The 22,428-nt window shown below is 47.8% G+C and overlaps 12 protein-coding genes across 12 annotated transcripts; 7 read left to right on the top strand and 5 right to left on the bottom strand.

Annotated features, from left to right (window-relative positions):
• Positions 1-788: 788 nt before the first annotated feature.
• On the bottom strand, positions 789-1,235 carry FOIG_15581 (uncharacterized protein; the record flags this gene model as incomplete). Its single annotated transcript, XM_031216958.1, has 1 exon — positions 789-1,235. The coding sequence occupies one exon, from the start codon at positions 1,233-1,235 to the stop codon at positions 789-791; it is 447 nt and encodes a 148-aa protein (XP_031053397.1).
• Positions 1,236-1,887: 652 nt separating this feature from the next.
• On the bottom strand, positions 1,888-2,295 carry FOIG_15580 (uncharacterized protein; the record flags this gene model as incomplete). The annotated part of the gene is made up of 1 exon (XM_031216957.1): positions 1,888-2,295. One exon carries the CDS (start codon positions 2,293-2,295, stop codon positions 1,888-1,890), a length of 408 nt encoding a protein of 135 aa, XP_031053396.1.
• Positions 2,296-3,659: 1,364 nt separating this feature from the next.
• On the top strand, positions 3,660-6,080 carry FOIG_15579 (uncharacterized protein; the record flags this gene model as incomplete). The annotated part of the gene is made up of 6 exons (XM_031216956.1): positions 3,660-4,058; positions 4,117-4,184; positions 4,212-4,476; positions 4,532-4,864; positions 4,917-5,038; positions 5,084-6,080. The coding sequence occupies 6 exons, from the start codon at positions 3,660-3,662 to the stop codon at positions 6,078-6,080; spliced, it is 2,184 nt and encodes a 727-aa protein (XP_031053395.1).
• Positions 6,081-6,433: 353 nt separating this feature from the next.
• FOIG_15578 (uncharacterized protein) lies at positions 6,434-7,907 on the top strand (the record flags this gene model as incomplete). The annotated part of the gene is made up of 5 exons (XM_031216955.1): positions 6,434-6,502; positions 6,549-6,763; positions 6,827-6,905; positions 7,051-7,082; positions 7,130-7,907. The coding sequence occupies 5 exons, from the start codon at positions 6,434-6,436 to the stop codon at positions 7,905-7,907; spliced, it is 1,173 nt and encodes a 390-aa protein (XP_031053394.1).
• Positions 7,908-8,245: 338 nt separating this feature from the next.
• FOIG_15577 (uncharacterized protein) lies at positions 8,246-9,242 on the top strand (the record flags this gene model as incomplete). Its single annotated transcript, XM_031216954.1, has 1 exon — positions 8,246-9,242. Exon 1 carries the CDS (start codon positions 8,361-8,363, stop codon positions 9,240-9,242), a length of 882 nt encoding a protein of 293 aa, XP_031053393.1. The 5' UTR covers positions 8,246-8,360.
• A 926-nt stretch (positions 9,243-10,168) lies between these two features.
• On the top strand, positions 10,169-12,143 carry FOIG_15576 (uncharacterized protein; the record flags this gene model as incomplete). Its single annotated transcript, XM_031216953.1, has 4 exons — positions 10,169-10,962; positions 11,016-11,296; positions 11,401-11,431; positions 11,492-12,143. 4 exons carry the CDS (start codon positions 10,169-10,171, stop codon positions 12,141-12,143), a joined length of 1,758 nt encoding a protein of 585 aa, XP_031053392.1.
• Positions 12,144-12,264: 121 nt separating this feature from the next.
• FOIG_15575 (uncharacterized protein) lies at positions 12,265-13,318 on the bottom strand (the record flags this gene model as incomplete). Its single annotated transcript, XM_031216952.1, has 5 exons — positions 12,265-12,404; positions 12,456-12,717; positions 12,767-12,838; positions 12,884-12,980; positions 13,047-13,318. 5 exons carry the CDS (start codon positions 13,316-13,318, stop codon positions 12,265-12,267), a joined length of 843 nt encoding a protein of 280 aa, XP_031053391.1.
• Positions 13,319-13,718: 400 nt separating this feature from the next.
• FOIG_15574 (uncharacterized protein) lies at positions 13,719-14,585 on the top strand (the record flags this gene model as incomplete). Its single annotated transcript, XM_031216951.1, has 2 exons — positions 13,719-14,090; positions 14,142-14,585. 2 exons carry the CDS (start codon positions 13,719-13,721, stop codon positions 14,583-14,585), a joined length of 816 nt encoding a protein of 271 aa, XP_031053390.1.
• A 217-nt stretch (positions 14,586-14,802) lies between these two features.
• On the bottom strand, positions 14,803-17,445 carry FOIG_15573 (uncharacterized protein; the record flags this gene model as incomplete). Its single annotated transcript, XM_031216950.1, has 3 exons — positions 14,803-16,771; positions 16,829-17,072; positions 17,118-17,445. 3 exons carry the CDS (start codon positions 17,443-17,445, stop codon positions 14,803-14,805), a joined length of 2,541 nt encoding a protein of 846 aa, XP_031053389.1.
• Positions 17,446-18,093: 648 nt separating this feature from the next.
• FOIG_15572 (uncharacterized protein) lies at positions 18,094-19,851 on the top strand (the record flags this gene model as incomplete). The annotated part of the gene is made up of 6 exons (XM_031216949.1): positions 18,094-18,247; positions 18,300-18,479; positions 18,541-18,686; positions 18,736-19,116; positions 19,166-19,678; positions 19,732-19,851. The coding sequence occupies 6 exons, from the start codon at positions 18,094-18,096 to the stop codon at positions 19,849-19,851; spliced, it is 1,494 nt and encodes a 497-aa protein (XP_031053388.1).
• A 286-nt stretch (positions 19,852-20,137) lies between these two features.
• FOIG_15571 (uncharacterized protein) lies at positions 20,138-20,466 on the bottom strand (the record flags this gene model as incomplete). Its single annotated transcript, XM_031216948.1, has 3 exons — positions 20,138-20,158; positions 20,212-20,325; positions 20,380-20,466. The coding sequence occupies 3 exons, from the start codon at positions 20,464-20,466 to the stop codon at positions 20,138-20,140; spliced, it is 222 nt and encodes a 73-aa protein (XP_031053387.1).
• Positions 20,467-21,311: 845 nt separating this feature from the next.
• Positions 21,312-22,265, top strand: FOIG_15570 (uncharacterized protein; the record flags this gene model as incomplete). The annotated part of the gene is made up of 2 exons (XM_031216947.1): positions 21,312-21,428; positions 21,480-22,265. 2 exons carry the CDS (start codon positions 21,312-21,314, stop codon positions 22,263-22,265), a joined length of 903 nt encoding a protein of 300 aa, XP_031053386.1.
• Between the last annotated feature and the right edge of the window lie 163 nt (positions 22,266-22,428).

Raw genomic sequence — 22,428 nt, 5'->3', positions numbered from 1 at the left:
TGGATGTTGTTTTGCTGCATCCAAAAATCTTTTCACTATGAACATGGCCATGAAGATTTTAAGAGTATTGGGCCAATCGGTCCAATTGATGATAGATTATCTACCTCCTAGAGACAATTATGTCTTTTTCCGTCATCGCTGGACATTAGAAACTACCCCTGACTTCAGCTTGAGACTAGTCACTAGCCCCTGTCTGTGAAAGTTCCGTCAAAGCCTAGAAGCCAATAGCGCGTCATAGCGCTTGGCACTATTTAATCTTCTAAATATGCTTGCCGCAAGTTACGCCATGGCGCCGTATTCGAGACCCAGATATTACATATGTGGTACATACAGCAGCTAGGGCGAAGGAGAGCGATTAAAAGAGCCTTGATTTCTTTTTATGGAAGGGGAGGAGCTGGTCGCTTTTTGTAGAATGGCGCATGGCCGGCTGTTAGATAAGCGAGCCAATCATACCTTCTCACAACATAATTCAATAACAAAAAGGGTAGTCGCTATAGGCTGATTTCACTTGTTTAGCATTGACTCGCTTTGCATATACCGTATCTCAACTGAGCTAAATTAAATATTCCGGCTTCCAGCTCGATGACTAGCTAAGAATCTAAATCCATATCCCAGAGCAATATCTTATAGATTTCTAAATGAGCGTATATTCTCGATCGAGATATCTCTCCGCATCAGTAGCTAGCCAATTCAACGGCATCATGGGCTCATCGTCGCCACCTCCCTCCCACTTGTCAGAAGGCTCCCCGGGTACAATACCAAGACCAATTCTCTTGAACTTATCTGGTCTATTCTCTACTCTCTGCAGCAAAAGTTTCAACCTCGCGGGAAAATACAGCGTCCATGATGGCGGCTTCGTATGCCCAGTCTTTGTCATCATCTTGCACGATACACAAGGCGTCGATCCATATGTATTGAAATTCCAAAGACCGAGCTGCGAAGATAGCATCCCGCATGACGGCTGGGATAGAGTCCATCGAGATTCCACCCATGTTTTGTGACAGATGGCCTTGTGTTGTAATGAAGAGGTTCTTGTTGCCCCAGCAATACGACAATGCGCAATAAGACACAGGCTCAAGTTCTTCGGCGATCCGGGGTTGGCTTGTAGACAACCCCACGTGGAGAAGCCTCCTCGGGAGTGTATCTTTTGTTTGTCGGTCGCGATGAGCTTCCTGACACTCAACGTGACTTCCATCAGATTGACAAGTACCAATCCAGTTCTTTGCTCTCTTCATAGCAGTTTCCGAACCTGTGTCAGTGTCTGGCTCATCAATTGCAAAAGAACGAATCAGAGAAGCATACACCCATATCAACGTCGACTTGTGATATACAGAGAAGGTACCTATTGTTTGCTGAATCATCTAGGCTCTATCAGCTTTATAAAGTTCAAACCTGAACGTGGTCTTTGCCTTATACATCATTTTGACTCCGGTTTGAAAATCGCGGCAAGAAGCGCATATCCTGCTGTGGTTACTGGGTTGACTGTCGTTGGCCGTCTCACGCAGGTCCTGGATGAACATCTCGATGTCTGTGTTTATCGTAGAGTCGCTCTTTGACAAGATAAAACAATATGTGTCGTAGAGCTCTTTTGGAGGGACGATATCACTACTTCTTGAGAATGCAAGAAGATCTCGAGATGGGCCTTCATGGGCGCTTTCAGATGAAGTTTGAGCAGATCGCTCTGGGTAATTTCACACCCTGGGTTTGCAGGAACTCCATGGTTCTTTGATCGCCGGTCAATAATGCCACATCAAGAAGGGTCCACGGGTGTTGTGAAAGGGGGCACAAGTCTACTCCTACATTCACCAACAGCTGTACTAACATGAGATCTGAAACCAAAAGAGCTCTTTGAATGCAAATATCGCCTTCAGATCCCTCTATATCCCTTTATAGATCTTTGTACCGCACGCGCACGCCAATAGTGCTCTTGTCGACATCGGCATTATTGGCAAGGAAGAATCGAATACCGTCATGGTTCTGGTTCCCGACTGCCTCGTGCAACGGCGTCACACCAACGGCGTTATAAAGATCGACGTCAGCGCCATGTTCAAGCAGAAAACGTGCCAATTGAAAGTCTGAGAAGCATGTGGTACGATGGAGCGGGCTATTATGGTGAGGCCACGTTTGCGAATCAAAGAGGTAACCCGGGAGGACGCAGCCTCCTTTTGGTTCCGGTTCAATGAGGTCTTCTTCTGTCCAAAGATTATTCGAATCCAAGCCATGCTCAATAGCATATTTGGCTGTTCCAAACTCGCTAGAGCCATCCCAACGTCTTGATATATTTGGGCATGTCATGTCGGGGATTACCCTTTCTGAGCGGCAGCACTGGATCAAATTCGATGGCCTGGAGTCGCACAAATGGAGATTCCAAAACCGCATCTGAGGTACTTACCAGCAGCGTCGGTGGAAAGAGGCAGAGAAGTATTGACTTGGCATGGGAAGAATATAATTGAGTGGCATATTTGGCCCCTGCGACACGACCTGTCAGCCATGAGGGCTGTGCTAGGCACCAGACGTCACTGTCCAATTGGAAACTGCCGTTGGTTAGGTAGATTCTAGGTTTTCATTGCTCCGAAGGGTTACCAGTGCGATGAATTAAATGTAACTGTTCGCAGATACTGTACTGTACACGCCTACGAGTGCCCTAAAAGGGAAATCGTCGGCCATCGAACTAACAATGTAGATAGATTGTATATAAACCTTAGAAATATATATTATATTTATTTATAGTTTAATTACTATTAAAGTTTACCCTGAAATTTCGAGGCTTAAGGGGTGAAAGGAAGCTTCAAGATAAGCACGTCCGGAAGTTCTTCTCTATGATGCAATCGTTTTTCCAGCGGTGAGCTGTCTCAGAGACAGCCAGCCACCAGGTTTGTCAGAGATGGCAAGATAATGTAGAAATCCCGATTGGAGTTCAGTGTCTTAAGAGTTATGCCATTTCACTAGCTTTAATAACCAAAGTGGCTGTCTTGGCAAGCATGAAGTCAAAGTTATCACATACCATTACTGTCACACTGCAGGACAACTGTGACGACAATGCTGTGACAGCAAAATATCAATACTTCAGCCGGCAATGACCAGGATTTGTGTTAGTTTGTATTGATCCAATAACATCGGTTGGGGGATAATTGGTTAATGGTCAGTAGTATGCATTTATTTCACGTATCTTCGCCAATACTGGCCAGATCAACCACTAATTCCTTGTTAGCAACGGCCATAGCCGCTGTGGCATTCACCATTTTGGGCAAAAAGGGGCTAGTAATGTCTCAAACGAGCAGCTGAAGTGACAGAGCGGGCTAGCCTAGTCGCTCCCCGCAGGGACTAGCGAATCTAGATCCCTTGGACCTGGTCAGTGGCTAGCTGATGACTGCGCAAGATGCAAATATGGCTTGGTTGAAAGATATACAGCTGAGTCTCGTCAACCTTGGCATAGCAAAGGAGCTATGTGCAATGTGAAGTGATAACTGTCACATAACTTAGCTTCAACAAGGACTGAAGCGAAGACGTCCCAGCTGGAGATAAATCACAGTCATCGGCAAACGAGCCCTTGCGATAAAAAATCTTAAGTTTATAAATATCAGCTATCTAACACCAAATAAAATAAACATCCCTCATCACAATCATTTCCCTATTCGTCCAAGAATATTTCTTACATCATGGCAGCTTCCACCAACAAGACCTTTCCCATTACGGGCATCCCCTCGGATGCTAAGCGAAACACCAACAACATTCCCTATGCTCCTGATCTTCCTTGCCGTTATGAGATATCCACTTTCTTTCCTTCTGATGATTCTTTCACTCAGAAGCAGTGGACTCTTATGGTTCTTGCCCTCAATCGCTTCAAGGCCCTTGAAGTAGATAAGAAGCTCTCTTACTTCCAGGTCGCGGGCATTCATGCTTATCCTCTGCAGCCATGGGATGGTGCTGAGTCTCCTTCTAAAGACCCCAAAGATACCGAGACATTGCCCCCTGGCGCGAACCGCTACGGAGGATACTGCGAGCACAACACCATCACCTTCCCGACGTGGCATCGGCCCTACATGCTGCTTTTCGAGGTACGTACAATAAGTTCTCTAGCCCTTGCGACAAGCTGTTACTAATTTTTAACTGAAGCAACCTGTGTGGACGCATATGAAGGACCAAATCAAGGACTGGGAGCTTGACCCTGCTCAGGCTGCTGAGTGAGAGAAAGCAGCTAATGAATGGAGACTCCCGTACTGGGACTGGGCTCGTAAGCAGAAGTACAGTCAAGAATACTCACTCCCAGATATCTTTCGCTTCCAGGTAATAACCATATATCCTCCATACAACCCCAGAGGAAAGACAGACGTCGAGAATCCGTTTTGGGGGTTCGAGAACCCCGAGAAAGACGAAAAGGGTCTACCAAGGGCATTCGGAGACATGCCAAAAGGCAAGACTGACTGGAATATCCCGGACCACGTTGAAACGGGAAAAAACCCTTTCAGACTTCCAGTAAGGCCCCATCTGTTTCTCTTGCCTTTACTCCTTCTTACTAATATCTGCTTAGTGGAGCAAATGCTCGGCGACAAGCCGTTACGGTATCCGGAGCGAAGATGGCGAGAATTGGACAGGCCTTAATGGTCTCAATAACTTCGGAGAAGCCAACAATACTTTGAGCAAGCTCCAGGAGGGCTGGTATCCTCCCTATTTGGAAGAAGAAAAAGAAAAGCGTGAGAAGTTTAAGGGTCCTGGCACACTGACCGATGCTGTCAATCGTCTCTTCTCTTCCGAGTACACGGACACTTGGGAAACCTTTGCCAGCACCAAATGGTGGAATGAGAGCGCTCGTGAAATAAGTACCGGTTATCTTTCGCTGGAGTACATCCATAACAACGTTCATGTAAGTAGACGTCACCTAGAATCGATTGCTGAGGTGCTCACTTGTTGAATAGAACCTCACCGGCGGTTCAAATTACATGAAACCTAGGCAAGGTCAGAGTGGAGGATACGGTCTTGGCCACATGTCAGACGTCCCTGTGTCAGCATTTGACCCGATCTTCTGGCTCCATCACTGGTAAGTGGAGTGTCTCGGCTGGAAGTCTTTGCTAACACTGCTCAGTAACATCGATCGCTTGCTTGCAATGTGGCAGTGTTTGAACTGGAAAGCCTGGTTTGATAAGGCACACTACAAGAAGAACGTTACAAACGTTGAGGATAAGAAGAAGGACGGTCCTCTATTGCCGTTTCACCGCATAGAAACCGACAAGCCAGAGACTGGGTACTGGACGTCAGATGCTGTTAAAGACTGGACCAAATTGGGCTACCAGTATAACGATCTAATCCCTAAGCCAGGCGCAGTCCTTCCTGGCGACAAGGGGCTGGACGAGAAACAGTTCAAGATCGACCTGGCAGCCCATATCGAGGACATCTATCCCAGCGCCCAGAAGTACTGGGAGGCGGTCTACAACAATAACAATAAACCCGATAATGTGAAGTTTTTTGGACCTACCAACACCGAAAATGAGACTTGGAACGACTATGTCATTAACGTTATCTACGATCGCTATGCCCTGGGTGGCAATTCTTATTCTATCCAATTTTGGCTTGGTGGCGACGGCGAGAACCCTGACACGACGTTCCGAGACGAAGAAAACCTGATCGGCCAGGTTTACTCATTCGCTGGAATGGATCCCTCGGTCGAAGGTTGTTCCAACTGCGCTTCCCAGAAAGACAAGAAGGTGCTTTCACGCGCTCAAGTTCTTCTCACCATTCCAGTCATATCCCAGGCGCTAGACCGACGCTTCCAACACATTGACACAACGAGAATAGATGGTGTTATCATTTATCTCCAGAACCATCTGCGATGGAAGTTTGTCCAGATTGGAGGTAAAGAGAGGCCTACCGAGGACTTTCCTCATACCACTATCTCTGTCCTCAGAGGTATTGGTAAACGTCAGAGTGCTGCTCCAGAGGGGACCGAAGTGGCGCTCCCACCTATCTACGCCAACTATGAGCTCTTGCACACGGTCACGCAGAAGAAGCCTTGCGGGCTGACGAAGGAAGATAAATTGCTTGGAGTTTCTCAGGACATCAACTTTAGAACGTTCAGCGATTAGTGACTTTTCTAGGGTAGCTCGTAAAATTGGAAATTACGTCAAGTTAGACCCGCCGCTACTGAAAGCAGGATCGAGGCTAAGGGGGTTTTGGGCTGGCAGCGGAGGTTTTGATTGGCTAGCAAACATTCGACTCCCTTTGAAGATCGATAGTTTACAGATGGACTGCTTTCTAGAGGACTATTTTCTCAACACTAGACCTTTTGAGATGAGATTTGCGAAAGGGGACAGAAGTAGATGCCGATCGCAAAAGGAATCAAACACAAGTATCTCTTTACTCTCTGTACCCTACTCACTTCCTTTTCGACACTTTCTGTCCAACGACTGTTGTTTGTGTAACGCCGATGATCATTACAATGAAGGTGACATTGCTGTCAGCTCTGCTTATCGCATCAGCATCTGCCGATTCAGGCACTTGCACCAAGGTAATCTCAACAATTCACTGTGGTATTGCCTCGCTGACAGTTGCAGGACGCATGCCTAAAGGCGGTTGGACTGTCCAATTGCCGAGCTCGAAGATGGCCGCCCGCACATGAGGGTGACTGTTCCTCATTCCTACGATACACTTCGATCCCTTCAGCGACGACTGTGGCTGCGACTGGGGAGCAATCGACCGTGACATTGAAGGATACCGAGACTCTGGGCCCGGAGACGGATGAGGCGACTGCGACACAGTCAGATCAAACGTAGGTCCCTTAAACATCTGCAGCATAATTACACGACTTGTGAGAAGAACTAACATCATCTAGTGCCACCACCAGCATTACTTCTGACCCTGTGACCGTGTTCGTTGCTATCACCCCGACCAAGACTGTCACCGTCACTATTGTAAGTATCAGGAAGTCCAATTCCATCCGTTATTAGATCATGTTGCTGACTGCATTATAGACACCAGACCCTTACCTTGAAACCAACGTTAACATAAGTATAGCGAGATGCTCATATGAGCAATATAGGGACTGACAGAACGCAGACCAAAACAGTTGTTCAGAATGACGTGAATACGTATGTATTGACCTCCTATAGTGAAGCTAACTCTAGCACTCTTTTAGCATTACGGAGACAACCTATTTCGGCCTGCCTTCCAAGTGTGCGATTGCAGTTCGATCCACCAAGAATATTCTCAGGCCAACAGATATCCCATCCTATGCTGGATCATGCACAAATGCCGAACAGTACAGCAGTGCTTGTGCCTGTATGGGTGTCCAAGAGACTACTATCGAAGGAACCGGTTCTGTCATCACTGAGACTGTTGAGCCTCACCCCGAGACAGTGGTCAACGTTCACACGGAAACCCGCCCTGCAGTGACCGTCACTACAACACTCCCAGCCAAGACACGAACTGTGACTATTACTCTTCCCGGACCCCAGATCACCAAAACCACAACCGCCGACGCTACCACAGTTTTGACCTCCTTCACTGCCGATCAAGATACCTCCGTCATCACACAGCAAGCAACCGAGGTCGACAAGACGACATCCGTCACCACCAAGACCCGCTCCGTCGGACCAATCTGCACCACCTACACGCCCTCACAGACCTCATGCAACTGCAAATTCGAGGTCCTCTGCGACCAAGCAGTTACCGTCAATTTTTCAAACTTTCAGAGAAAAATAGACTTCAACACTTATGTCGGTAGCTTCGAGGAGTGTATGCAGCGCTGCGACAACAACCCGAGCTGTCAGTTCGGTGACTTCGCATCCCTTCCAAATGGTGGCCTTTGCTCAAGTTACGGTGGCAATCCAGGAGACTCTGGTACTGAGTCTCAGAGCGGTACCAAGTATTTTGAGAAGGACGGAAATGTCGACTGCTGGTCTTGTTCACAGTAGAGCAGGGAAAGGTTGCGGAAGAGATTAAAGTTCCCGAACACATGTGTTCATTATATAATATACTATTAGTCACTACTATTCTTACACAAACGACACAGTTTTTCATAGAGCTAATGTCCTACTGGGGATGCAATCATATCTTGGAACATGTTTCTACACCTATTCATATCTAGTGCGGTTAGCATCGGCATTGGTAGATTTATCGGCATGAGCTGTTGCCAAACCATGATGGAGTTACCGAAACCAGTGGACTGGACACGCTAGGTGCCTGCGCCTTGTATTGCGAAGGGCGTACAATGAGATATTTCTTGTCCAGATTTTTTTTAAGAGAGTGATTTGTGGTAACTCATGAAGTTATGAATAAAAACGACAGTAGACAAATTGATTCAGTTGAATAAACTATATTTCTATACTCAGAATTTTATCAATACGCCTCAGTCAAGACCAGCCAATATGAGAATTGGCTTCCTAGGCTTGGGAACGATGGGCACGCCCATGGCCCTCAATCTTCGTCGACAATTTCCCGTCACGGTGTGGAATCGAAATGGTGCCAAATGCAAGCCCCTCATCGAGGCCGGTGCTAAAGCGGCAAAGACTCCCTCGGAGGTGGTTGAGAAATCCGATGTCATCTTCACAATGCTCTTCGACGGCAAAGCAATCCAATCCATGATCGACAACGACCCCGATAACAGTTTCATGAAAGCCATCCGTGGTAAAACACTCATCAACACAAGCTCAGTACCTGTCGCGTTCAGCCATAAACTTGCGCAGCAGGTCCAAGGTGCGGGAGGGAAGTTTGTCGAAATGCCTGTAAGTGGCAGTAAGGGACCAGCTGAGCAGGGGCAGCTTGTAGGCATGATGGCTGGTGACCCAGAGGTTGCTGAGCAGATCAGACCCGTTGTTGAGCCCATCACTACAGCCGCCATCTTTTGCGGTCCTATCGGGTCAGGCTTAAAGGCCAAATATGCTATCAACTTATTCTTGGTCTCTGTGACAGCGGGTCTCGCCGAATCGGTGAATCTCGCTCGAGCTCAAGGTCTAGACTTGGAGGCCTTTGCACAGGTCGTCAACAGCAGTCCTTTGGCATCTGCATACTCCAGGGTCAAGATTGCCAAGATACTCAAGGGAGATTGGACACCCCAGGCTGCCATCAAAGACTGCTATAACAGCACTGAGCTGATCAAGTCGGCTGCACAAGGCGTGCAAGTTAAAACCCCACTTATCCAAGTTTGCAATTCTCTGTATAGAGAAGCTCACGAAAATGGGTTGGGAGAGGAGGATATGATGGCCATCTACAGACTGTTTGCTGAGACTCCGAGTAGATATGCTACATAATCAAACAAATATATCAAAAGAATTCTATGACTATAGTTCATGAAGACCTCTAGTACTTCCCACAATTTGACATGTCTTACACTTCTCATTTCGCTTTTAGCTCCGACCGGAGCAAGATATCAGAGGATATGCGTCTCCAAGTCGGCCTAGCCAGGATTAAGATGAATAAATGATATCTCCAGCCTTTCCCCTTGATATTCAGTATTTACTCAATCTGTTCAATGTGACAAGTCCATACATGCGGTTCATCGTCATATTGGAACCTACTGGCGGAAGGTTAAACTTCGGGAAAGTGGATTTTTCAGCCACTATAAATATGATCTCAACACCATGGCTCATGAGGTTTGCCCTCCTTTTGATACACAAGAAACAGATTTCACAAGGCGTGTCTGTACTCCTTAACCGTGAACGGTTTACCTTTTGAAAATACCCCTACGACACGACGATCTCGACCCACCACGTTTGCGAGGCAAATATAGACCGTCCAGCGAAACATCGAGGTTGAACAACAAGTTTGGGAGATGATATTTGGGACCCTGTGCGTTCAGGAATCCTCAAGCCTCTCCAACCTTTATTTTTCGCTAGGTAGTATTGGCCAGTAAAATATGGCCGAGCCAAGCAAACGTGTCGGGGGTCAGTACTCCAGAAAGCGCGCCTTGCACGCGTGTCTAGTCTGCAGAGCAAGGTTTCTTGTCCCGTCGTCTTCAGAGCCTTAGAACCATATTAACTGAATCCAAGGAAATCTCGGTGTGATAGCCAACGGCCCAGTTGTGGCTTCTGCGTCAAGACCAGCTCAGAATGTACTTATCCAGACATAGAATCCGCTAGGTGAGGTGACCGCGACTAGCCTCCAGTAGTACCCAAACTGACATCAGACCTGAAGCCTAGACAAAGCTTCCTTACTCATCTTGGACAGAATCCATACTATGGAGAGTAATGTCCTCAAACAGCTCATGGACGCTACAGGCAGTGGAGCATTAATAGCCCCCAGTGCGAATTTACCCACGTCAGCTACACAGCAGAGGCCTAGATCATGGAGCCAGTGGCCGACTGGGGATATAATAATGTCTTGGGATGTGCTTCGAGAGCCTATCGCCCGCTGCGGCCAGCATCGACATTGGGAGACGTATCGAAATGAGCTGCTACACAGCCCTGATGGAAGTTCAGAAACACCTGGACCAAGTCCTTCGATAAAGGCAGAGTTTGTGAGGTCCGATGTAACAACTGGTCTATTCGATTATGACCAAGTCATGTCAGAAGATATGCCAGTGGATTCCACTCCAGAATCAGCAAGTTTCACGGCATCACTTATCAGAAACTATGTCGTCAATATCCACAGCAAGTCCCCAATTCTGGATCTTGACTTCTTGAAAGACTTGGAAGACCGACTATTAAAGGACAGCGAGCTTCAAAACTGGCCAGTTCAGAAGCAGCTACCAACAGGACTACATCCCCCAGACATGGCAATCTTGCTATTGGTACTCGCCTTGGGAGAGGTATCAGCAAGGACAGCCCCAGAAAGCCAACCACTTGGAGAATCCAATTATATTACTATGGCGCTTCCTTGGCTTGGAGTTGCGGCTTACAGCGGTGGTTCGCCCATTAAAGACTTACAAGCACAGTTGCTCTTAGCCAGTTACCAGATGTGGATTTTGAAGCCCTGGAAAGCTTGGTGCTATGTTGAGACAGCAGCTGCCAAAGCGGAGACAATACTGCTGAGGTATAAATATTGTTATAGCTCCAGTTCTGTGATTGGAATAGCTGACGAAATAGGTATCCTAATATTCTAGATCAGAAGCTAAGCCACCGCGTTCTATGGGCCGTTGCGAAAATGCAGCTCGAGCTGACTGAAGAGATCTACCCCTGTCTTGGACTTTTGAAGCGCAGCAGACTTGGACAGTTGATCCAAAGCACTCCGATTCCACCACCTCCCCCTCAACCATTCGAATGGCCTAGCATTGGGCCTCAACTTGATACTGATACCTGGTACTACTACCTGGCTGAGACTTCTAGTAGGCGATTAGTCGAACGTATCAAGGCCGAACTTTATAGTGGTAAGACGTCTGGTGCGGTGTCTTTGGACTAGTATCTGATCTTCCAGCAGATGATTTCGACGTATCTGGGAGAGCCTCACAGATAAGTACCAGCTATTCTTTAGCATGTGAGTTCGAACGTCAAATAAACGAATGGTAAGTCTGCATTCGACTCCTCGTGGACTTTACAAGGAGTAGCCACTAATCCATTCGTAGGATGAGCTCTCTGCCAGCAGACCTCCGTGCTGCATCACAGCTTCCATTGGACATGTCGCCCGGAACAGTAGAGACACTTGAACAGTCAATCAAATTCAGGATGCGAAAGGTTCTCGCCGATAGACAAGGACAGCTTCTCATGCTTGTATTCCGGCCCTTTCTCTCCGCCCTTGCAGACACGACGAATGATACTCTAGTGAATGGTTTCAATCAGGATGCGTTGAAAAAAGGCACAGCCAAATATCTATACTACGCAATGAAGTTCCTCCATCAGCAGACCGAACAGCCTGTTCGGCATTATGGCTGCTGGCTTCTAGCACGGAATGTCTGGTCAGCTGCCATATCGCTCATCGCTGCATGTTATCTGCCAAACGTTATTCGCTATATGGATTCAAGCGAGCCAGAGACTCAGAACTCTGACATTGCAAGCCCAATGTCACAGGGCTCAGTCATGCCTAATATCTTTGGAGGGTCATTTTCCCGGCATGCTCTGGATGCTTGTCAGCATGCTTATCGCCAACTTCGACTTTGGGACAAGGAGAGTGCAAGTCTTTCGTTTTGCGAGGATCAGCTATGGGCGTTGATTGTGGATGCTCAATGGCATGAGAGTAGCGCTGCTGGGGACGATGTCGTTGGTCATGAGCACACCTAATCTTTGAGTTTTCTCTTTCGTAGTAACGTGTTTGGGTGGTATCACAGCACTTTCACATGACAGATATTCTTTACGTTAAAGATCGGCATTATGGAAAATGTGATAATATGTTTTAATAAGCTTACTGTTCGTATACAATTTTGTTCGCAATAGCACCAATGTCATCTATCCCAACCTTGGTAACATCGCCCTCCTTCATACTGATCTGGGGTTTTCTGCCAAATCCAACTCCTGCAGGGGTGCCAGTAAAAATCAAGGTTCCTATCCAGAGTCAACCACTTGTCTCAATGCGTCTGGGAGCAGTGAACCTACCAGGAAGCAGAGTCATGCCCTGACTCAAGAAAGACACAATCTCCGCCACAGAGAAGATCATGTTGTTGGTGCTACCGTCTTGCACCTGGGTATCGTTGAGGGTACCGCGAATTCCAAGACCGATTGCAGACCCGAGGATATCTTTTGAAACAATCGCCGGCCCGATAGGTGCAGAAGAGTCGAAGCATTTCGAGTAGCACCATTGGCCTCCGCCCAAGTGAGGTTCAAGTTGCCATGCTCTGTTTGAGATATCGTTACCAACCTACAACACCATGATTAATGAGCCTCTCTTGTAAGTTCTGATCACTTACGGTGTAGCCGAAGACATAATCTAATGCGTCATCCTTGGACACCCGTGAGGCCTTCTTGCCAATCACGATTACCTAGGATGATAAGTATTTTCTCTATCGCTTTTTGGAAGTTCGTACCAATTCCGATTCGTAGTCAAGTCTTCCCTTCTCCCACGACGTACGAGGAAGAACGAGGTCATCATATGGGCCAGTAAGTGCGGTCACTGGCTTGAAGCTATCGACGGTGATTGTGAGACCATATTCTTCAAATTGAACTGCTTAGGTAGTCCGAGTTACTTACAAAACAACCGGCACCTTTGGTATAGCCATCCTGGCCTCTTCAGCGTGGTCTGTGTAGTTCAGCCCGATGCAAACAACCGATCGAACATGTTCAAGGTCAATGGGACACAGGAGCTTCGCAATACTGTGCTGCCTATCGACGATCTGGATTGAGGCAGAGAAGGGATTTCCCATTTCTAAGGGTCTAGCGTTCTGGAGGGACTCATTTGCAGCACCATAATACGTTTTCCCGTCATCTTTCGAGACGAAGCGAATGAGGCGTTGAATCGACATTTTAACTAAAGAATTGGTAAATAACTGATGTCGAAAGACTGAAGAGGGCATGGACATATCAGATCACTAGAGAGAATTGCCGAGCAGATGACGCTGAAATAAATACTGGAACCATTTGTAGTAATTCCCATCCGTCATCGGAAGGACAATGGTCTAGGGTGTTGAGTGGTGGAGATCACTGAGTCAAGCCCGTGCGTATAGTTTTGGAGGCGTCGGCTCAAAAGCCGAAATGCCCCGAACGATCAGCTTAATTTAAACTAGAATAGATCGTCACTTGAGCCATGATGCACGGAGGAGGCGAAGCTTGTAATCCGTTTCATACTGGGGTATATAACCAAAGATAACCTCAAGCTACTCAATAGTGCACAGCTTCTCACAGTGTCAGCCCTGACTTATCACAATGGCTGATCTACAACACCTCAAGCCAATGCTAGAGCGCGCAATTCAGCAGCGTCCCTTACTCATCGCTACCACTTCTGGGGCTGCGGCTCTAGTAGCGTTCGCAGCATGGTGCTTCAAAGACTATCGCGACTACCTTGCCCTCGGCCCTGGTGGCCCGCCTTACAATGCGAAGGGATGGGCGTGGATCACCTTTGGCATCCGCCCTTTTGCGTTGAGCAAGTCTGGGGCGACTTACGTTGCCGATTATCCTACGGAAGGAAGCCATTCAGAGATCCAGAGCCTACCTCGGCGCCAGGGAGAAAGGGCGCTTCTTGGGGGCATTGCTCCTCATCGGCAATTGTCACAGCATGCGCCTACGCGTATGAGAACCGTAAGTCCTCGATCCTAGCTGGTTCTCCGTTCTAACAACTCTGTCTGTCAGTACATCGAGAACCTCTTCACCAACGCCGCCCGACAACACCCCACGATCCTTGAGACCAAGAAGTCACTGTATGAACGGCACCACGACGCACTCTTCGTTTCGCCCAAACTCCTCGAGTCGCAGCCCGAAAGCCTTCCCAAGACAGCGATTATAGCGAGAGGAGAGCTGGGACATGTACACCCTGATCTATCGGTCCATCTATACCTCTCACCTGCCGACGCTCGCGTCATCATCGAGAAGGGATGGGCCGAAAGGCATAGACTCTCGGTTCCTGAGACCTCATGGGTCAAGAATAAATACGCTATTTCTAGCACATACTTGATGATCTATGGACCTCGTGATGAGGCGGAGATGGAAGTTTTGAGAGTCATTCTTGAGAACAGCATTCGTTTCATGACTGGCGAAGCTGAGGTGGAGACTGTGCAATGGAAGAAGCCATTGTAGAGCACTTGATTGCTGTTATTATAGATAGTACTGCGCGTGGTCTACCCTATAATAATTATATACTGGTGTTTAGAAACATGATAGAGAGCCATTGGGAATTGTGACCATTAGAAACGCTTGCATCAGACTTGCTTCTCAGCCAACTTTGAGCCACCAAAGGCACATCCGGAGAAATGGCAGGCCAGTAAATTGAGTTGAAGCTCCGTATATCTGTATTCTAAGCTATCGTCATACCTTCATCAAATCTCACAGTAATGTCTTCAATATTCTTCCAGTCTCCAGCTCCTCGCGGCCCGGCTACGCGAATCCTGTAATTTCCAGTGTCAACGCGCCAAAAATGATCTTTAACATCCCACCACGAGAAGTCCCGAGCTTTCAAGCAGAACTCCAGATCTTGCGAAGTTTCCGGCTCAAGAATCTCAGTCTTTGCAAATGCTCGTAGCTCTACGTTCGGTCTCGGTGTCGCCGGCTCTAAAGCTTCAACAAAGAGGAGCACGGTCTGACTGGCAGCCAGCGACCCTGTATTCCGAACTGTCAAAGCCACCTGGGCTGTTTCTTGACGGGGGTCAAACGTAAAGTACATAAGGCTTTTGACAGAACAGCTGAATGTGGTGTATGACAAACCATGACCAAATGCGAATCGAGGGTTGTACGTCTGAAGTGACTGTTGACGGTACCCGACGTAAATACCCTCACGATAATGTATCTCCTTGTCAGAAGTCATCAGGCTCTCGACATGACCAGCAGGATAATCTTCCACCGTATCCCAAAACGTGGTTGGAAGTCGAGCGCATGGCGATACTTCTCCGGATATAACTCTAGCCAGCGCATTGCCGAATTCCATACCTGGAAACCACGCGTAGATAACTGCGTCAACTGCATCGATCCAAGCACTCGTGTCAATGGGCGATCCGGCATTTACTACCACGGTTGTTTGGCCGTGGCATGCTTTAGCGACACGAAGGATGAGCTCATCTTGTCGACGTGGGAGCTGCATGCTCACACGGTCAAATCCCTCGGATTCCCATTCCGTACCAGTCCCAACAACTACCAGGGCAGTGTCAACAGTCTCTGCGAGTCTCTCTGCCCTGGCCAAAGCTCTATCATCATCGCTCGCGAGTGCTAGACCCAGTCGACAACCCTGGATGAAGAACTCACGGTTCACTTTGTGAGACTTGTGTTTCGAAGACCAGCTCAAAACCTCAAACTTGTACCGTCGACCTGTTTCCAGCAGTAGCGGTTCATCTCGACAGATTTCAAGCTTGGAACGTTCAAAGAGAAAATCCTCAGTAGAAACGTTGAGATCTCGTTCAACATCAAGAACAACCCAGTCGTCCAACAGACACTTTGCGTTACCAGGGCCACTCAAACTAAGGTTATATGGCCCCGTCTTTTGTGCGACAAACTCGAACTTCATGCTTGTGCAAAAGTCAGAGCGGTCCAGCAGACCATGTGGTGCATGCTCAACAAGCATGTACAAAGTGTCTTTCAACTCCTGAGCGTGAAAAAGCTTTTCTGTAGAGGGCTGGTCTCCGTTATACCAAAGAAGCGCGATATTCTCGATGTCAAGGCCGGATTCGTTCGGTAGTGGCACCAGTCGGTTGACAGCCACGCCGGCCCCAAGCGTGGAGTTCTTATAGGTCTTCTTGAGAGCGTCCCATGGAGTTGAAGAGTATGGAACTTTGAGGCTAGCAGACCCCCCACCGAACAGGGAAGGCTCTGTAGCATGATGCCCAAACACAGCGAGTCTGGTATCTCGATCAACAAGTGGAAGTATATCTCTATCATTCTTGAGAAGCACCATACTGGACTCAGCAGTCTGTCGAATCAACATTCTCGACTTGATATCGTCGAGGTAGTCTGGTTCTTCGGCCTTTAACGGGAGCGGGAAACCAGGTTCTCCGACACGATCAGTCTTTCGAAGAAGATCGATAACTCTCGTGGCTGAGTCCGTGATCTGATGCTTCTTTACTCCTCCCCTCTTTATAGCCTTCAACACTTGATCATATTCGCGGAACTTCGTCGGGCCTGGCATTTCGAGATCAAGGCCAGCTTTGAAGGCTTCAGCCGTGCTGTAGGTTCCGAACCAGTCTGAGATGACCGCGCCATTGTATCGCCATTCGTCGCGGAGGATGGATAAAAGATTCAGGGATTCAGAACAGAATGATCCGTTAACAGAGTTATATCTGGTATGACCTCCACGTTAGTGAGGTGATATCTTGGGATGCATGTCCGAAACTTACGCAGTCATGATACACCATGGATCTGCCTGTTCCACAACAATTCTGAAAGGCTCAATGTATATCTCCCGTAGTGCTCGCTCTTCGATAACGCTGTCACTCCATCGTCGGCCGTTCTCTGCCTCGTTGGCTAGAAAGTGCTTTGGGCTGGTGGCGATGCCCTGTGCTTGGAGACCATTGACGAAAGATGCAGCAACGAGACCAGTGAGCAAGGGGTCTTCGCTGAAGGATTCAAAGTTTCGTCCACCTAAACAGTCAGTTCGAGCCTATCAAGCAACGAAATAGTACTGACACAAAGGGTAGCGATGGATGTTCATGGTTGGAGCGAGGAGTCCATGCACGCCTTTACGCTTACATTCTCTCGCGAGAACACCAGCCAATTTCGATACCAATTCGACATCGAAAGAGGCACCCAAAGCTGTCCCACAAGGAATGGCTGCAGATGGCGCTCCATTGATCCAATCTTCGCCTCGGACGCCATTTGGGCCATCAGAGAATTTGAGTGAACCAAGGCCGAGAGCTTCATTGGGACGAGTATGCCAGAAGTCATGCCCTGAGAGAAGGCTCACGGCATCCTCTAATGAGAGCTCGGATGAGATGTCGCGATCTATTGAGCCCATCGTGCTTGGTCGTGTAATTGTAAGTCGATGTTTGGTCAAGTAGCAGCTGGCTTACTACTAAATGCGAGTGATCTCACGGGTATGGATTTACAAGGCCTTATCGAAGATGATATCTTAAAAAGGAATGGGATAATGGAAACATCTTGCCACGGAACACGGGGTCCCCGGTTTGACTCCGGGGCAGCTCGGGGCAGATACCTAGTCCAGGTCACCTTTTTCTTGGAACCCTCAACACCAGCAACAGGGTAAGTCCATCGCCCGGGCCTCGTCGGGGCAATTCGGCTGTGGCGCCGACGCACCCAATTTCTCTTAACTCAGGCTCTGATTGGCCGGGGCATTTCGGTGTATAAGCCGAAGTCATGAACCTCCCAATCTCCACCATAAGCTAGCGCCTCATTTTTTGCCCAGCTCGCTAATAGAGTTTTGCGGAGAAGAACCAGCAATGGGCTACCCCAGATGGGGTAACAGTTCACGATCCAGATTTTTGGAACGCGTCGGGGTCTTTAGTCAACTGACATGTTGATTTTCCACGATGAATGCAAGTCCTTCACCTCGAAGTGATCATAAAAAGGCTATAACCCAGCCTGAGTTGAAGATCATCAACAAACAGATCTCTGAGTATCATCGACAACCATCAACTTCACGATCATGACGGCTCCAGCTTCGAGTTCGCTCTTGAAGAATCCTAGCCTTCTGAGGCTATATCTTCTTCTTATTCCTGGCTCTCTGATTGTCAGCGCTGCAATGGGATATGATTCGAGTCTCATGAATGGCATCCAGGGAGTCGATCGATGGCAGAATTGTTAGTGGCTTTATTCTGCTGCTTGACAATGGCTAACTCTTGGTTTTTACAGACTTCAACCATCCTCAAGGCTCTCTACTTGGTATCATGAACGCCATTCTTCCTCTCGGCGCCGTCTTCGGAACGATCCCTGCAGCCTGGCTGTCTGATCACCATGGAAGACGATGGGCGATGGCTGTTGGCGATGTCATTGTCATACTCTCGACCGTCATTCAGACCGCCAGCATCAACAGTCAGTTTTTCCTAGCGATATATTTACAACCTTTAAGTCGAGAGGCTGACCCTATCCCCAGCCCCCATGTATATGGCTTCACGATTCCTAATCGGTCTCGGAATCACCATCGCTTCTAGTTCCGCCCCCATGCTCGCCGCCGAACTTGCCCATCCCCAATCGCGAACGACTCTAACATCGATGTATAACACTCTCTGGTACTTGGGAGTAAGTCCAATATCTCCCAGATCCATCACAGACCAACTGACGGTTCTAGTCCATCATCGCAGCATGGACGACATACGGTACTTACCGTACCAACTCCGAATGGTCATGGAGACTCCCTACAGCTCTTCAAGCCCTTCCCGCCATCATCAACCTCGTCTGTCTCTGGTTTCTCCCTGAAAGTCCTCGGTGGCTTGTAGGTCAGGATCGCCATGACGAGGCACGTGATATTCTCACCAAGTATCATGCCAATGGCGACCAAGACTCTGCGTTCGTTGCAGCCGAGTTTGAAGAGATCCGAACTGCACTTCAACTTGAGCTGGCTGGCTCTAGATCCTGGAAGGAGTTGGTCCAGACCAAGGCTAATAGACATCGAACATTCCTTGTTATTTGCTGTGCTTTCTTTCCTCAATGGTCTGGCAATGGATTGGTGGTAAGCCAGCTTGCTCAATGTTATATAATCAACTCACTGATCTGTCTAGTCTTATTACATCGCCCCTGTCCTTCGATCCATCGGTATCAACTCGCAAGAAGACATCACTCTTATCAACGGTATCCTTCAGATCTGGAACATGATCGTCGCTATGACTGGTGCCAACCTCGTCAACCGAGTCGGTCGTCGCCCTCTCTTCGTCGTCGCAACTTCATGCATGCTAGCTGGCATGGTAGCATGGACTATCACCGGCAGTGTCTTTGCAAGGACCAAATCAGAAGCCACTGGCGCAGGAATCCTCACTTGTGTCATCTTCTTCGCTTCTTCCTACAACATCTGCTGGAATCCACTGGCTGTCGCATACCCGGTCGAGATTCTTCCCTTCAACATCCGCGCCAAGGGTATCGCACTTCTTATGGGATCCATTAAGGGAGCTAGCTTCTTCAACCAGTTCGTCAACCCTATTGGGCTGAAGAACCTTGGCTGGAAGTACTATATCGTGTACTGCGTCTGGCTTTGCATTGTTCTAATCACTGTCTTCTTTATGTTTCCAGAGACCAAGGTAAGTCTTTCGCTATTCCTTTACAGCCTTGACCTGTCTGACTGGGTTTGTAGAACCGATCACTTGAGGAGATCTCCGAAGTCTTCGAGACGTACTCTGAGAGTGCCTCCGAGAAGAAGCTTGAGACGACTGGCATTGAGTGCATTGAGCATCAGAGGAACGAGAAGGAGTAAAATGGCAACTAGACTTCGATCGTGTCCGAGGTGGTCAACCCATAGCTCATAGCCAGGATGACCTAACTGGTGGCGTGTTTTGTATGCTTCATAAACAACGAAAGAGTTATGTTGTATGCTAGTCAATTCATATTTCTCGCTGGCGCTATGCATATCATCCAATCCTTGATATTTCTTGAGCATTACACTTCGAAGATAACAATATTTACAACCTCCTCTGAGCCATTCAACTAGGACATCGTATTGTAGTAAATTGACCTGATCTATTGCGGTGACCCGCTTCTCGTTAAGCTTTACAGCACTGGCACTTTTATACAATTAGCCACTCATGTATGAGCCCCGAGGTCGTGTTAGACTTACCGAAACAGATCCAGAATCATCGTCAGGAACAACCATTGTTGAACATTGGCTAGGATTTTCCGTTGTACCACAAACGTTGATGCCAGACATACTGTCACAGACTGCAATTGGAGACTGTTATGTGCTGTAAGTTCTCGGGTATTCTTTTGACAATTCCTGTTCACTTACGCAAGGGGTGGTACGCTGCACGCAATCATCTGCAGCAGCGAATGGCATGAAGGCAACCGCCAAGACCAAGATGCTAGAGAGATGCATGGTGCGGAATTCAGTGATATCTGGACTTGATGCAGTGATGAGGTGAGAATATATGAGAAAAGAGACACAGAACAGCTTGTATGCAAAGCTGGGGTATAAGTACTCCAAGCTGGATACCTCTTCAGGCCACTATGAACACCTGTCTCGGTCCTCCTTACCGACTGTTTGAATGCCAAGACATATGATCCAGTTTGCAAAGTCAAAAACTGATTGTTTACTTGGTGGGTAAACAAAGCACCGATAACAGTTAAACTCAAAATCGCAGATCCTTACCTCGCTGTTTTGTTTCGCCTTTCAGCTTACGTATCTTGGCATCCGCGTTGATGAAAGGTGGATATCGATCCCCATCTGAAGTGGGTTACATATATTAAACCAAGACAGACCCTTGAAGAGCTAATTCTTATGACTCGTGCTATCTCCGACACTGACAGTTTTCTCAGCATCGAAGAGGGTAATCACGTTGAGGTCTTTTCTTCCAAGGCCTGATGTAACATACATTCTCCAGATTTCGAGCTATTCTTCAATTCACACCACATATAGTGATAGCATCTTCTACTAGGTTTATACTTACCAATCCTAGCATTCAGACTAAAAGAGAAAATTTATGAATTTGCTTTTCGGAAGCGGAAGGTCACCAACATAGGCCAAGTTCCGATCCGAAATCCGGAAGCACGTTTGCTTCAGCCGATGACCTGTCACGAGCGGGTCTATGGTTGTAGCTACGTGTCTAAATACATACTTAAGAGGAGTATTTCTGCTATCACGAAGTCATTTTTGCTTATCATAATATTTTAATAACTGCTTTATTTTGAACTACCATATTTATATCTTGGATCTCACAGAAAATGGCACCAGGTCGTCGAGACGTTGAGTTCCCCACTGTTGACGGACTAACCCTTAGGGGTTGGTTCTACACCGCCAGCGGAGATGGAAAGCACCCATGCATTATTATGGCGAACGGAGTGAGTTCTCCCTGAAGAACTAGCCTGGTCATCTACTAATCTTTTTCTTAGTTGGCAGGTTTGAAGGAGCAGTTTTGCCCCAACTTTGCCCAGCGGTTCCAAGCCGCTGGTTATGGAGTCTTGCTCTTTGACCACCGCAACTGGGGTGCAAGCGACGGTCTTCCGCGGAACGAGACGAACCCCATCCAGACTGCTCGCGACTACTCAGATGCCTTTGACTACGTTGCCTCGTTGGACGAGGTTGATTCTTCCAGGATTGTCTACTGGGGGACTAGCATGTGCGGTGGTTCCGTTCTGCATGCTGCCGCTTTCGACAACCGTATTCAAGCGGTGATTTCACAAGTCCCGTTTGTATCTGGTGAACTGCTCAGTACGCACCTGGCCCCGATTATTGTGTCCCTGTACAGCAGCCGACAACAGGTCAAAACTGGTAAACCTACCCCACTGATCAAGCTATTTGCTGAGACTCCCGAGGAGAGCCTCCAGCCCGACTCCAACGCCCTTCTACACGATGAGAATCTCTGCGATTTCATCAAGGCTTTAGACAAGGACAAGTTGCCTTGGACTCCGAACGTCACACCGCAGACCCTTCTTGACGTCCTTGCATTTGAACCTCTGGCTTTTATGCATCGAATTGCCCCTACACCTCTTCTCTTGGTCTGTGCAGAGAATGATATGTGTGCACCAACATTTACTCAGCTCAAGGCCCATGCGCTAGCCTATGAGCCGAAGAAGCTGGCCATATTAAAGGGCGCTGGTCATTTCGACCCCTACCATGGCAAGGTCTTTGAGGAAAATGTCAAGGAACAGTTGGTCTTTCTAAAGGAGGTCATGTAAGAGGCTTCATTAATTGATTGATAGTTGAAGCTTATGATATCTCCACGAGATGCATCAAGCTAACACACACTTCATGTCTTGTAACTTAGAACTTAAAATCTCCACTTATTATAATTATAACATGGAATGTTGAATGTTTTCTTAGCTACAGCATGATAGTGGA

This window comes from Fusarium odoratissimum, assembly GCF_000260195.1.
Source record: "Fusarium odoratissimum NRRL 54006 unplaced genomic scaffold supercont1.54, whole genome shotgun sequence".
Classification (NCBI taxonomy): domain Eukaryota; kingdom Fungi; phylum Ascomycota; class Sordariomycetes; order Hypocreales; family Nectriaceae; genus Fusarium; species Fusarium odoratissimum.
The sequence above is the reverse complement of the archived record's forward strand: the minus strand, read 5'-3'. Positions and strand labels throughout refer to the sequence as shown.